The 15379-nt window shown below is 45.0% G+C and overlaps 1 protein-coding gene across 1 annotated transcript in view; it reads left to right on the top strand.

Moving 5' to 3' along the window:
* Positions 1-5057: 5057 nt before the first annotated feature.
* The window catches only part of LOC137334943 (monocarboxylate transporter 2-like), a 64690-nt gene continuing 54368 nt past the window's right edge, over positions 5058-15379 (top strand). Inside the window, exons 1-2 of the mRNA XM_068000036.1 lie at positions 5058-5176; positions 5270-5510. Coding sequence (XP_067856137.1) covers positions 5294-5510 — 217 coding nt within the window. The 5' untranslated portion in view covers positions 5058-5176; positions 5270-5293. The remainder of the gene's footprint in view (positions 5177-5269; positions 5511-15379) is intronic.

Here is a 15379-nt window from a genome sequence, read left to right as displayed (position 1 = left end):
TTTCCAATTCTCCGGTCCTCTGGCACCACCCCCGTATTTAAGGATGATTGGAAGAATGTGGCCAGTTCCTCCGCAATATCCACCCTTACTTCCCTCAGCAACCTAGGATGTATCCTATCCGGACCGGGTGACTTATCTACTTTAAGTATAGCCAGCCTTTCTGGTACCTCCTCTTTATCAATTTTTAGCCCATTCAATATCTCAACTTCCTCTTTTATTGTGACTTTGGCAGCATCTTCTGGTAAAGACAGGTGCAAAATACTCATTTAGTACCTCAGCCATGCCCTCTACCTCAATGCGTAGATCTCCTTTTTGGTCCCTAATCAGTCCCACCCCTCCTCTTACCACCCGTTTACTGTTTATATGGCTATAGAAGACTTTTGGATTCCCTTTTATGTTGGCCGCCAGTCTATTCTCATACTCTCTCTTTGCCCCTCTTATTTCCTATCTCATTTCCCCTCTGAACTTTCTATATTCAGCCTGGTTCTCATGTATTATCAACCTGACAGATTTCCTGCTTCATCTTACTCTCTATCCCTTTCATCATCCAGGGAGCTCTGGCTCTACCTTTTCCCTTCGTGCGAATGTACCTAGACTGTACCTGAACCATCTCCTCTTTAAAGGGCGCCCATTGTTCCATTACAGTTTTGCCTGCCAATCATTGATTCCAATTTACCCGGGCCAGATCTGTTCTCAGCCCACTGAAATTGGCCCTTCTCCACTCTTGAGTATTTTTACTCTAGAGTGCTCCTTGTCCTTTTCCATAGCTAATCTAAACCTTATGCTACTATGATCGCTGTTCCCTAAATGTTCCCCCACTGACACTTGCTCCATGTGGCCCACCTCATTCCCCAGAACTAGATCCAGCAATACATACTTCCTCGTTGGGGCGGAAATGTACTGGTCAAGAAAGTTCTCCTGAACACACTTCAAAAATTCCTCTCCCTCTTTGCCCTACAATCCTATGCACAACTGACATCTAATTATTGCTTTCAGGATAGAATTCTTGTCATTTTACAAAGATGACTGGCATGTTTCCCGAGAATTAAATTGAATGCCCTTCAGGTACAGTGAGACCAGGTAATTGGGAAGGCAAATGGAATATTGGCCTTTATTTCAAGCTGGATGGAGTATAAAAGTAGGGAAGTACAGGGTGCTGGTGAGACCACACCTAGAGTACTGCATACAGTTTTGGTCCCCTTATTTAAGGAAGGATATACTTGCATTGGAGGCGGTTCAGAGAAGGTTCACTCGGTTGATTCTGGGTATGGACGGGTTTTCTTATGAGGAAAGGTTGAGCAGATTGGGCCTGTACTCACTGGAGTTTAGAAGAATGAGAGGAGATCTTATTGAAATGTATAAGATTCTGAGGGGACTTGACAGGGTAAATGCTGAGAGGATGTTTCCCCTCATGGTGGAATCTAGAACTAGGGGGGATAGTCTCAGAATAAGGGGTCACCCATTTAAGACGGAGATGAGGAGAAATTTCTTTTCTCACAGGGTTGTGAACCTTTGGAATTCTTTGCCCCAAAGAGTGGTGGAGGCTGAGTCATTGAACATATTCAAGGCTGAGTTAGACAAATTTTTGATCAGCAAGGGAGTCAAAGGATATGGGGAACAGGCGGGAAAGTGAAGTTGAGGCCAGAATCGGATCAGCCAAGATCTCATTGAATGGCGGAGCAGGCTCGAAGGGCCAAATGGCCTACTCCTGCTCCTATCTCTTATGTTCTTATGACAGATCTGAACAGATTTGAAGGCACATAGCTGCCTCCTCAGATTTTAAGTGACTGCAGATTTCTTTTTGATTCCGGTTATCTTTTCTGTGTATGAAAAAGTAAAATCAGTAACAAGCTGTAATCTAATCTGTGATCACATCATATTGTAGATAGTTACTCAAAGCCTTGATTTACAAAGGAATTGTCTCTCTATGTGCCTCCCCATTACCTCACTCCCACCTTTTAAAAGCTTCCTCTAAAGCTACTTCTGCGACCATGCCTTGGGTCCCCTACCCTCCTAATTCTTCTTCTGCTACCGCGCAGCGCCTGTTCCACCTCTGTCAATCGCATTGGGACATTTACTACATTGAGGCACTGTGTGATGTGGAAGAAGCTGGAGTCAAAACAAACCAGGATCCAGAGTGGTTGGAATCGACAGGTTTTCAAAGAGTCAGTCTGTTCAGATAATCGGAGGGTTTTGTTTTTGCATTAAGAACATAAGAACATAAGAAATAGGAGCAGGAGTAGGCCAATCGGCCCCTCGAGCCTGCTCCGCCATTCAATAAGATCATGGCTGATCTGATCCTAACCTCAAATCTAAATTCATGTCCAATTTCCTGCCCGCTCCCCGTAACCCCTAATTCCCTTTACTTCTAGGAAACTGTCTATTTCTGTTTTAAATTTATTTAATGATGTAGCTTCCACAGCTTCCTGGGGCAGCAAATTCCACAGACCTACTACCCTCTGAGTGAAGAAGTTTCTCCTCATCTCAGTTTTGAAAGAGCAGCCCCTTATTCTAAGATTATGCCCCCTCATTCTAGTTTCACCCATCCTTGGGAACATCCTCACCGCATCCACCCGATCAAGCCCCTTCACAATCTTATATGTTTCAATAAGATCGCCTCTCATTCTTCTGAACTCCAATGAGTAGAGTCCCAATCTACCCAACCTCTCCTCATATGTCCACCCCCTCATCCCCGGGATTAACCGAGTGAACCTTCTTCGTACTGCCTCGAGAGCAAGTATGTCTTTTCTTAAGTATGGAGACCAAAACTGTTTGCAGTATTCCAGGTGCGGTCTCACCAATACCTTATATAACTGCAGCAATACCTCCCTGTTTTTATATTCTATCCTCCTAGCAATAAAAGCCAACATTCCATTGGCCTTCTTGATCACCTGCTGCACCTGCATACTAACTTTTTGATTTTCTTGCACTAGGACCCCCAGATCCCTTTGTACTGCAGTACTTTCCAGTTTCTCGCCATTAAGATAATAACTTGCTCTCTGATTTTTCCTGCCAAAGTGCATAACCTCATATTTTCCAATATTGTATTGCATCTGCCAAATCTCCGCCCACTCACCCAGCCTGTCTATATCCCCTTGTAGGTTTTTTATGTCCTCCTCATTCTCTACTTTCCCTCCCATCTTTGTATCATCTGCAAACTTTGATATGTTACACTCGGTCCCCTCCTCCAAATCGTTAATATAGATTGTAAAGAGTTGGGGACCCAGCACCGACCCCTGCGGAACACCACTGGCTACTGGTTGCCAGTCTGAGAATGAACCATTTATCCCAACTCTCTGCTTCCTGTTAGATAACCAATCCTCCACCCGTGCCAGAATATTACCCCCAATCCAGTGATTCTTTATCTTGAGCAATAATCTTTTACGTGGCACCTTGTCGAATGCCTTCCGGAAGTCTAAATACACTACGTCCACTGGTTCCCCTTTATCCACCCTGTACGTTATGTCCTCAAAGAACTCAAGCAAATTTGTCAGAATTGCGTCATGATTTGGATTGTACTTGTATTTGTAAATGTGGTATATTTCACAATATATAATTTGTATACAGAATAAAAAGCACAAAAAAGATCTGTTGAAAGAATCCGATATGTTATATGTTACGTTCAGATATTTGATATTGTACTGCACTAGCCTCTTGTAGCCATTGTTTGAAGGAGGAAAACTCAGTTTTATCCTAGCTGTAGCGTGATTCAAAATATTTAGCCCACCTTACTAAATGGGGCAAATAAAAGACATTTAATGAAGAAATATTACTGTATGAATTTCTGCTTAGAAATATATGTTCGTCTGCTGAGACAGCTTATTTAGTAATTGGACCATATAATGGTGTATACTAAACCGCAAGGACCAGAAAAGTTCCAGACAGGTCCTCAGTCCAGTTGATCTCAGCTGAGACGGTGGTGGGGATGCTACAATAGTCTTCAGTCCCCTCTGGGCTGGAGGGCAGCGGATTTAACAAACCAGCTCCTGATTGCCATCCACTGACCCCATTCAAAAAAATACGCTGTGTTGGATGGGAGTGTCCCGGGCTGTGATTCCCTCCCTTTTGTTTGGGCTCACAGGTGAAGATTGGATTGAGACGGCAACTGTGGAACTAATACCCTCAACAGGAATCACTAACTTCAGGAAAAGGAGGAGAAATTCAAGCAGAGCAGGGTGAAATGTGATTTATTTGCATTGACAAAATCTTAAATTTTAAATTTTGTGTACAGCGACGGTTTGAGTCATGTAAAATAATTTTTCAAGTCCTTGAGATGGCACGTTTGACTCCGAAGGTGAATTCTGTGTCCTGTAGGATTGTCAGAGAACAAACTGCAGCAAGATCTTGAACGTTACTGAGGAAGGTCACCTCTAGCAGGGCTTGATATCATTTGGCAACATGTAATTTTGTTAATGAGCATGAGCAGACAGCTGGTGACTGTAGAATATTCATAAGTGTGTGTGGGGTAATGAGATCAGCCAGAGCTGTATTGATTGGAGCCTCATGGAAATGAATGTGCTATTGCATTAAAACAAGTGTTGTCTTTTCTCCACTGGGCTTCCTCTCTGGCTGACCTTGCAACTAAGTTAATCTTCTGTCCTATCGGCTGTTAGATCACAGTTTATATTGACTCTCCAGTGCTTGTCACTAGACTATATAAATTTATTTAACTTTGAAGTGAAAACTGCGCGTGTCTAAATGTCTCATCTCGAGCCTCAGTGTTCTAATTTATCTGCAGTTAAAATGGGAGATTAAACAGTTTACCCAAAACACTGATCGGTCCCAACAGGGCTGGTTTAAGTTGGCTGGCAGTGCAGCTTTTCTTCTTGTTGGATTTTCTCTTGCATCTCCTAAAGCCGTGGACACATTTTAATTTTCAGGAGTAATTTCCTCAATGGGACAAGTTGTTGAACATGCTATTACTTCAGTGATTTAAGTCGTGGCACATGCAATCAGATAATCCCTTGACTGACGTTGCACAACTCCTCCTACTCTGTGTGTGTTTATATTGAACCACGCTAAGCAGAAAATACCAGTCTGCTTTTCATGTTGTTACTATACTCCTTGCATTTAAACAGCATCAAATCAAGTGTACTCTTAATAACGCTTAACAAAACAACTACCCCTGAAAAGGCTAACTCAGAGAAACCTCTTGAACTTCTAGAAGTGCACACAGGTTTGACTTATAGATTTGGTAAAAAAAGATTTAGTTTAAAATTTTCTTTAATTGCAACCTCAAAGAAAAATGACCTTGTTTTGTTTCTTCCAGTTAACCAAGAACAAGAAGTCCAAGATGCCACCACCAATATCAAATGCCCAGGAATACATTCCCCCAGATGGTGGTTGGGGATGGGTTGTGGTCTTTGCAGCATTCATCTCAATTGGATTTTCTTATGCGTTACCCAAAGCTATAACTGTGTACTTTAAGGAGATTCAGGAGATCTTTGACACCTCATACAGCCAGATTGCATGGATCTCTTCAATGACACTGGCTGTTATGTATGCTGGAGGTAGGATAATGAACTTCTACTATATTGAATGCTGCAACTAGTTTGCACCAAGTGTTTCTACTGTGAAAGGAAAAAAAACACTTTATATATGTGTAGCCGAAATACATATATGAATGTTCTGAAATTATAGAAAGGATGCACATTCAACAACAACAACTTGCATTTATATAGCACCTTTAACATGGTAATCCATTCAAAAAACACAAAATAATATGGAGTGCATATAGACCAAAGATAGGGCAATTGACACACCCATCTTTGACGTGTATGCAATACATAGGGCAGTATATATAGTTTTAAAGTAATTTTACATTTTAAGCACACTTAGAATTAATGGTTGTAGAATGATACTCCTGTGAGGTCGGGTTAGGTTGTTCTTCTTGCGTTTTCAGTATTGGTTTGAACCTGTTAATTGTCCCAGTAACTAATAATGTTGCCCTCGTTGCGTCTGATCTGATGCGTCTGATCTGATAGGCCTGATATTAATTCTGCTTTTGCTTTACTGCGTTGTCACCAGCAGCAGCCTGGATTCTGGTGGGAGCAATATTGGGTGAATGAAGCAGTGTGGAGAACTAGTTCAAGAGGTGGCATTTATCCTGCCACTGACAACAACAAAGCTGGAGCTGGCATCCCCAACGGCTTGTCCCACTGGTCAGCAGTGACTTGTCCCGCTGGCGTCCCCTGCGGCCTGTCCCGCTGGCGTCCCCTGCGGCCTGTCCCGCTGGCGTCCCCTGCGGCCTGTCCCGCTGGCGTCCCCTGCGGCCTGTCCCGCTGGCGTCCCCTGCGGCCTGTCCCGCTGGCGTCCCCTGCGGCCTGTCCCGCTGGCGTCCCCTGCGGCCTGTCCCACTGTCCGCAATTTTTCCTATCCCCAGCTTGCCTTAATATGCATTATCTATATAACCACACCTCAGGCATTGATTTAATTCAATATATAACTGAACAACTCTCTTGATTATAAAAGCTGGGGTATCTTAAACAAGTCCTTTCCCCAAGGCCAATTTATTATGCTCTCATTACACTTAGCTGCTCTGTGCAAAAATGTTCTTATTTATCAGGCATTCTGTAATCGTAGATGCATTTAAGGGGAAGCTAGATAAACACATGAGGGAGAAAGGAATAGAAAGTTATGCTGATAGGGTGAGATAAAGAGGGGTGGGTGGAGGCTCCTGTGGAGCATAAACACAGGCATGGAACAGTTGGGCCGAATGGCCTGTTTCTGTGCTGTACATTCTGTGTAATTTATTACTTTCCACAACATGAAAAGGAATTTTTTTTCAGCTATCAGTTATATATAACCAGAAGAAATTATTAATTGCTCTGTTTTATTGCTGGTTTATGTGATGTACGTTGGTGGTTTATTTGTTGTACAAGTTACATTTTAACTTAAATGAGGTGTTTGATAAGTCCATTCTTAACTTATCCATTGTGTCCAACTTTACCTGGCCAACTTTAAATTTGTTCTCAAGCCTACGTCTACTGGTTGGAAGCTAGGTAGAAGGCTCTTGTGTATTACATCAAGGTCAAGTAGAGGCAACTGTCTAATTAAACTTGTTTAATTTAGAGCAAAGTATTCTAAATGCGCAGCACAGTTTGAGAGGACAGAAAGGGAATGGAGCACTGCTAAGAGATTTTTTTCTTAGATAACACAGCTGGGAACACAGGGAGGAAAAGGGGTTGATTTGGGATTGCTGGCAGATAATCCGGAGGTCCACTGTTCTTGCAATATTTATATTGAGTAATGAATTTCCCCATGGGTTAAATCCATTGCTATTTGCCCTTTATAACAACATCTCCATAAAATTAAAACAGGCCAGCTGATGGAATTAAAACCAGAGGACCCTCAATTTCTGTGGGTGTTGTTTGATCTCCCACTGTAACTTGGTTGGAAGACTGGTGAAGCCCCCGTAAAAATGGTGTAAACAGCCATTCACACCATGGGCTCAATTTTAAGAGTGGCGGATGGCAGTAGGGGTGGGGGTGGTCAATGGGTGCACGGCAAACCGGAAAAATAAAAACTTACCTTTCCCCATGCGATTGCGAGATCATTGATGCTCATTAATCTTGTTTCCGGGTTTCGTACCCAGCAGCCAGCCTGATTGACAGGCTGGCTGCCGACAGGAGCTACAATGCCAGGTTGGGGGGGCGGAGGAAGAGAGAGAGAGAGAGACGTCATCTGATGCTACAAGAGACAGTGGGGTTGGGGCGAAGATCGGGGCGGGGGGTGTGGGACATCGGAGCAGGGTGGGGGGAGACCTCGGAGAGACATCAGGGGGGAGACATTGGGTGGGGGAGACATCGGTGGGGGGGAGACATCAGGAGGAGAAATCGGGGGGGGGGGAGAGACATCGGAGAGGGAGACATGGTCGGGGGAGGGAGACATTGGAGAGGGAAACATTGCGGGGGGGGGAGATATCGGGGGGAGGGAGACATCGGGGAGACATCGGACATTGGAGCAGGTGGGTGCAGGTGACATTGTTTCAAAGGTAGGTTTATTTATTTTTTTACGTTGTGAAATGTTATTTTATTTCATTTACTTTATTTTTGCCTGATCCGGCCCTTCAATTGGAAGCCGTGAGAAAGCCACCCAGTTAAGTTGAAAATCATTTTAACTACCTCGTGCAAGAAATAAAGTACCTTAAGTACCTCAGAGGTGCATTTGCTTCTTTAAATCTTTAATTGCCGGCGGGACTTCCAGGCTCAGGAATGGCGCGCGCACCCAGATGCGTCTTTGTGAGACGCAGAAGTCGGCATGTTGGAGCCGGGTTTGTTTTCAGCTCCTCATTTCCCCGATTTTCGTAGCCCCCCTGCCCCAATGCACCCGCACTTCCAAATTAAAATTGAGCCAAGATCTCTGAGTTTCTGCTGGTCTTCCGAAGAAGTTAAGTTGGAAGCCCATAAATAGCCCCAAGGAATTTCAGGGCCGAGATGTTTGGGATGTGGGTGAGACTGGCAAGGACGCGTTTATTGCCAATCCCTCGTTATCCAGAGAAAGTGGTGGTGGATCTTTTCCTTGAACTCTTGCAGTCCTTATGCTGGTGCTCCCGTGATGGTGTTAGGCAGTGAATTCCAGGATATTCCAGGATATGTCCCAGTCAGTGTGAGTTGGAGGGGACTTGGAAGGGAACTTGGAGGTGATGGTCTTCTCAAGACATTGCTGCTCTTGTCCTTCTCGGTGAAAGAGATTGCAGGGGAGTGTGCCAGTGATGGAGAGGGTGGATATTGAGTCCAGTAGTAGGGGTGTTGATAAAGTGAACTGCTCTGTCTTGGATGATATTGAGCATCTTGAGTGTTGTTGAGGCTGCACCCATCCAGGTGAGTCATGAGTATTCCATCACAGCCCTGACTTGAGCCTTCTACGTGATGGAGAGGCTTTGAGGTGAGCTACTTATCACAAAGTACTTAGCCTCTGTCCTGCTCTTGTAGCCATTATAGCTTCTGGTCATTAATGACCCCAGCATATTGATGGTGGGGAACTTAATGATGGTGGTGCTGTTGAAGGTCAGGAGGAGATGGCTGGGCTTTCTTTTGTTGGAAATGTCTATTACCTGCCACTTTTGTGCCGAGGATGTTTATTGCTTCTATTAGCCTAAGCTTGGATGTTGTCCAGGTCCTTCTGTTGGCTGGCATGGACTGCTTCATTATCAAAGGAGTTGTGAATGGAGCTGAACTCTTTGGAATTATTGGAATCATCAACAAACAGCCATACCCCTGATCTTATGACAGAAGGAAGGTCGTTCCAGATGCCAGCGTCATAGCTGTACTGGAGCAGCTTGGCTAGGGGAGCGGCTAGCTCTGGTGAACATAGTGGTTATGTCACTGGACTAATAATCCAGAGGCCTGGACTAATAATCCGGAGTCATGAGTTTAAATCCCGCCACGACAGCTGGGGAATTTAAATTCAATTAATTAAATAAAAATCTGGAATTAAATACTCGTATCAGTATCGGTGGCCATGAAACTACCGGATTGTCATAAAAACCCATCTGGTTCACTAATGTCCTTTTGGGAAGGAAACCTGCCGTCCTTACCCAGTCTGGCCTATATGTGACTCCAGACCCACAGCAATGTGGTTGATTCTTAATTGCCCTCTGAAATGGCCCAGCAAGCCACTCAGTTCTAAAATCTCGCAAAAAAAAGTCATAATAAGAATAAAACCGGACAGACCACCCGGTATCGGACCACTAGGCACCGGACACGACAACGGCAAAACAAGCCCAGTCGACCCTGCAAAGTCCTCCTCACTAACATCTGGGGACTTGTGCCAAAATTGGGAGAGCTGTCCCACAGACTAGTCAAGCAACGGCCTGACATAGCCATACTCACAGAATCATACCTTTCAACCAACGTCCCAGACTCTTCCATCACCATCCCTGGGTATGTCCTGTCCCACCGGCAGGACAGACCCACCAGAGGTGGCGGTACAGTGATACACAGTCAGGAGGGAGTGGCCCTGGGAGTCCTCAACATTGACACCGGACCCCATGAAATCTCATGGCATCAGGTCAAACATGGGCAAGGAAACCTCCTGCTGATTACCACCTACCATCCTCCCTCAGCTGATGAATCAGTCCTCCTCCATGTTGAGCACCACTTGGAGGAAGCACTGAGGGTAGCAAGGACACAAAACATACTTCTAGGCGGGGGACTTCAATGTCTATCACCAAGAGTGGCTTGGTAGCACCAATACTGACCGAGCTGGCCATGTCCTGAAGGACTGGGCCTGCGGCAGGTGGTGAGCGAACCAACATGAGGGAAAAACTTACTTGACATCGTCCTCACCAATCTACCTGACGTAAATGCATCTGTCCATGACAGTATTGGTAGGAGTGACCACCGCACAGTCCTCGTGGAGACGAAGTCCTGTCTTCACACTGAGGACACCATCCAACGTATTGTGTGGCACTACCACCGTGCTAAATGAGATAGATTCAGAACTGGTCTAGCAGCTCAAAACTGGGCATCCATGAGGCGCTGTGGGCCATCAGCAGCAGCAGAATTGTATTCCAGCACAATCTGTAACCTCATGGTTCGGCATATTCCTCACTCTACCATTACCAATAAGCCAGGGGATCAACCCTGGTTCAATGAGGAGTGTAGAAGAGCATGCCAGGAGCAGCACCAGGCGTACCTAAAAATGAGGTGCCAAACGGGTGAAGCTACAACTCAGGACTACATGCATGCTAAACAGCGGAAGCAGCATGCTATAGACAGAGCTAAGCGATTCCACAACCAACGGATCAGATCAAAGCTCTGTGGTCCTGCCACATCCAGTCGTGAATGGTGGTGGACAATTAAACAACTAACGGGAGGAGGAGGCTCTGCAAACATCCCCATCCTCAATAATGGCGGAATTCAGCACGTGAGTGCAAAAGACAAGGCTGAAGCGTTTGCAACCATCTTCAGCCAGAAGTGCCGAGTGGATGATCCATCTCGGCCTCCTCCCAATATCCACACCATCACAGAAGCCAGTCTTCAGCCAATTCGATTCACTCCACGTGATATCAAGAAACGGCTGAGTGCACTGGATACAACAAAGGCTATGGGCCCTGACAACATCCCAGCTGTAGTGCTGAAGACTTGTGCTCCAGAACTAGCTGCGCCTCTAGCCAAGCTGTTCCAGTACAGCTACAACACTGGTATCTACCCGACAATGTGGAAAATTGCCCAGGTATGTCCTGTCCACAAAAAGCAGGACAAATCCAATCCGGCCAATTACCGCCCCATCAGTCTACTCTCAATCATCAGCAAAGTGATGGAAGGTGTCGTCGACAGTGCTATCAAGCGGCACTTACTCACCAATAACCTGCTCACTGATGCTCAGTTTGGGTTCCGCCAGGACCACTCGGCTCCAGACCTCATTACAGCCTTGGTCCAAACATGGATAAAAGAGCTGAATTCCAGAGGTGAGGTGAGAGTGACTGCCCTTGACATCAAGGCAGCATTTGACCGAGTGTGGCACCAAGGAGCCCTAGTAAAATTGAAGTCAATGAGAATCAGGGGGAAAACTCTCCAGTGGCTGGAGTCATACCTAGCACAAAGGAAGATGGTAGTGGTTGTTAGAGGCCAATCATCTCAGCCCCTGGGCATTGCTGCAGGAGTTCCTCAGGGCAGTGTCCTAGGCCCAACCATCTTCAGCTGCTTCATCAATGACCTTCTCTCCATCATTAGGTCAGAAATGGGGATGTTCGCTGATGATTGCACAGTGTTCAGTTCCATTCGCAACCCCTCAAATAATGAAGCAGTCCAAGCCCGCATGCAGCAAGACCTGGACAACATCCAGGCTTGGGCTGATAAGTGGCAAGTAACATTCGCGCCAGACAAGTACCAGGCAATGACCATCTCCAACAAGAGAGAGTCTAACCACCTCCCCTTGACATTCAATGGCATTACCATCGCCGAATCCCCCACCATCAACATCCTGGGGGTCACCATTGACCAGAAACTTTACTGGACCAGCCATATAAATACTGTGGCTACAAGAGCAGGTCAGAGGCTGGGTATTGTGCTGTGAGTGACTCACCTCCTGACTCCCCAAAGCCTTTCCACCATCTATAAGGCACAAGTCTGGAGTGTGATGGAATACTCTCCGCTTGCTTGGATGAGTGCAGCTCCAACAACATTCAAGAAGCTCGACACCATCCAGGACAAAGCAGCCCACTTGATTGGCACCCCATCCACCACCCTAAACATTCACTCCCTTCACCACCGGCGCACAGTGGCTGCAGTGTGTACCATCCACAGGATGCACTGCAGCAACGCGCCAAGGCTTCTTCGACAGCACCTCCCAAACCTCTACCACCTAGAAGGACAAGAGCAGCAGGCACATGGGAACAACACCACCTGCACGTTCCCCTCCAAGTCACACACCATCCTGACTTGGAAATATATCGCCGTTCCTTCATTGTCGCTCGGTCAAAATCCTGGAACTCCCTTCCTCACAGCACTGTGGGAGAACCGTCATCACACGGAGTGCAGCGGTTCAAGAAGGCGGCTCACCACCACCTTCTCAAGGCCAATTAGGGATGGGCAATAAATGCCGGCCTCGCCAGCGACGCGCACATCCCATGAACGAATAAAAAAAAAAGGTCTTCAACATTACAGTTCTAATGTTGCTGGGGCTCATAGCCTTTGATGTGTTCAGTGCATCTAGCCACGCCTTAATATGACGTAGACTGTGACATCTCTGATAGGGACCTTGGGAGGAGGCTGCGTACTTTTGGCTGAAGACACTTGCAAACACTTCAGTCTTAACATTTTCACTCACGTGATGGACTCCACCATGGTTAGGATGATGATGTTAATGGAGATTTCTTCTGTTAATTCTCTACTGGATGTGGTAGGGTTATAGAGTTTTGCTCCGATTTATTGGTTGTGGAAATCCATAACTCTGTCTATAGCCTGCTGCTTTTGGTTGTTTTACCTTGCAGGTAGCCCTGTGTAGTAGCTTTGCTAAGCTGGTACTTCATTCTGTTGCTCCAGTCATGCCCTGCTACATTCCCCATTGAAGCAGGGTCAATCTCCCTGCTTGAAGGATGAGGGATGTATCGGACCATAAGGTTACAGATGGCAGTGATACAATTTTTCTGCTAATAGCCCACTGTGCCTCACTGATGTTCAGTTTAGCAGTTGTAATGCCATATTACATGACGGAGGTTGTCCTCACTGTGGAGATGAGATTTTGTCTTCATGAGGACTGTGAAGTGGTCGCTTCTACTGATGCTGTTGTTGGTTGCCCCACCACACAGCCATGCCAGTGGTGGTACTGCAAAGCCATTCTGCGCCTTTATCCACAGGAGGATTTGAAGAAGGAACAATAGATAGTGCTCAGCAGGAGGTCTGCTTGACATTGTTTGATACTTTATGGGATCCAGAGTCAATGTTGAGGACACACAGGACTACACGCACCTAACTATGCACCACTGTGGCAGCACCTCTGGTGGTTTTATCCTGTTGGTGTAACAGGATATACGATGGAGGAGTCTCCAATATTGGCTGATAGATTTGATTCTTTGAGTTACAACTATGTTGGGCTATTGCTTGACTAGCCTGTGATATAGCTCTGCCAAATGGCCACCAGCACCAGAGTTAGTGAGGAGGACTTTGCAGGGTTGGTTGTGCTGAGATTGCCTAAGACTTGTCCTGATCTGTCTGATTTCCTCCCCACCCCCAACCTTATTTTTGAATTTGGTTGTGATTGTTCATAACTGAGAGGTTGCTCGGCCACATCAAAGAGGGAGTGTGGGACTGGAGTCATGTATAGGCCAGACCAGGCCGGTTCCCTTCCCTGAAGGACATTAGTTAGGTTTTTGCAACCATTCATAAGCTTTTGTGCTTATTTATCCTGGTGCTAGCCCAGAAATGACCAGATTTATTGAATTATATTGCACATCCCATGGTGAGACTTGAACTCATGACCTCTACCAAGCCATACATAATAAATTGCATGCTTTTTCCTAAAGCCTAAATGTGCCAAAACATCTGGGAATTCATGTTTTTAAAAATTGCATATGGCTGAAAAAGAGATAATGAAACCTATTCATTGTGAAATCCAAGTAAATGCCTTTTACAGCAGTTCGATTGTAACCTGTTTATGTGTTGCTTACAAAACATCATAAAGACATTTTTAGGATCTTTTCTGCAGGACATAAAGGAGTAGATTTTCAACTTGTCACCCAAGTATGGAAATGAAAAGCAAGCAGTTTCTATACCGGGCGGCTGATCTGCCCGGCCAGTTTTATACTTGGGCGGTCATTTGAAAAGCTATTCCAAAGTATATTTCTCTTGGTATGTCTTGAAGATGCCAGTATAAGTAGCTTTTATTTTGTAGGCTGTATTTTCTTTTTTTCTATGTATAAGCATTATAATGAATTACATGCCTTTTCCCAGAGCGTTTTTCTTCTGGGATTTGACTTTGATTGTTTTAAAGTTGTATACGAATGATATTGTAAGGAATTCATGACATTTTGGAAGAGATTTCAGAACAGAATTTTCTCTTGCCTCTTTACATCCTAGCGGATCTACAAAAAAAGTCCTTTTCCCTCAGTAAGCGATATAGAATACAAACGTTACTTAGTGTTTCCATCGAGCTCCATAGATTGCTTTTCTTTTAGATACTTTTCCAGAGAGCAATTGCAAAGGCAAAAACATCCCAAAGTTCTGCATGAATCAAATCCAGGAGTAAACTGCAGAATTCAATCTGTCAAGCACAAATTAGTCTGGAGACATTTGTCATCTTAATAGTATAGTTGGGAAGCTGGGAGTCCCACATAGTCCTATAGTTTTTCAAATTGTCTTATTAATAGCAGACTTATATTGAAGAAGAAAAGAAAAAAAGTACTTGCATTTATATAGCACCTTTCACAACCTTGGGACGTCCCAATGAAGTACTTTTTGAAGTGTTGTCACTGTTGTAATGTAGGAAACGCGGCAGCCAAATTGCATGCGGCAAGCTCCCATAAACAGCAGTGTGATAATGACCCAGATCATCTGTTTTTTTAGTGATGCTGGTTGAGGGATGAATATTGGCCAGGAGTCCGGGAAGAACTCGCCTGCTAGGGACACTAAGGGTGAAAAAGTACTCCCGTGTTGGCCCACTCTGTTCGCTCTCTGCACACAATTCAGAACTTCCTGTCAGGACCAGTGGCAGGATATGAAAGAGAATTTTATGCTTAAGGTCAAAAGAGGGGGGACAAATGGAGAAATTGGAGAGGGCAGAGAAGAGATTTTATTTGGAAGGTGGTAAGTTAAGAATAGGACACTTGCTTCAATTTGTAGTTTCAGACATGATACCTGCTGGAATGAAAAGCTTGCATTTGCTACAAAACCTGAGGGGTGAAAGATTTAAAAATATCTTAACGCTGTCACCTTCT

This window comes from Heptranchias perlo, chromosome 18 (genome assembly GCF_035084215.1).
Source record: "Heptranchias perlo isolate sHepPer1 chromosome 18, sHepPer1.hap1, whole genome shotgun sequence".
In the NCBI taxonomy this organism is placed as follows: domain Eukaryota; kingdom Metazoa; phylum Chordata; class Chondrichthyes; order Hexanchiformes; family Hexanchidae; genus Heptranchias; species Heptranchias perlo.
Note: the sequence above shows the minus strand (reverse complement) of the source record. Positions and strands in the feature narration are given on the sequence as shown.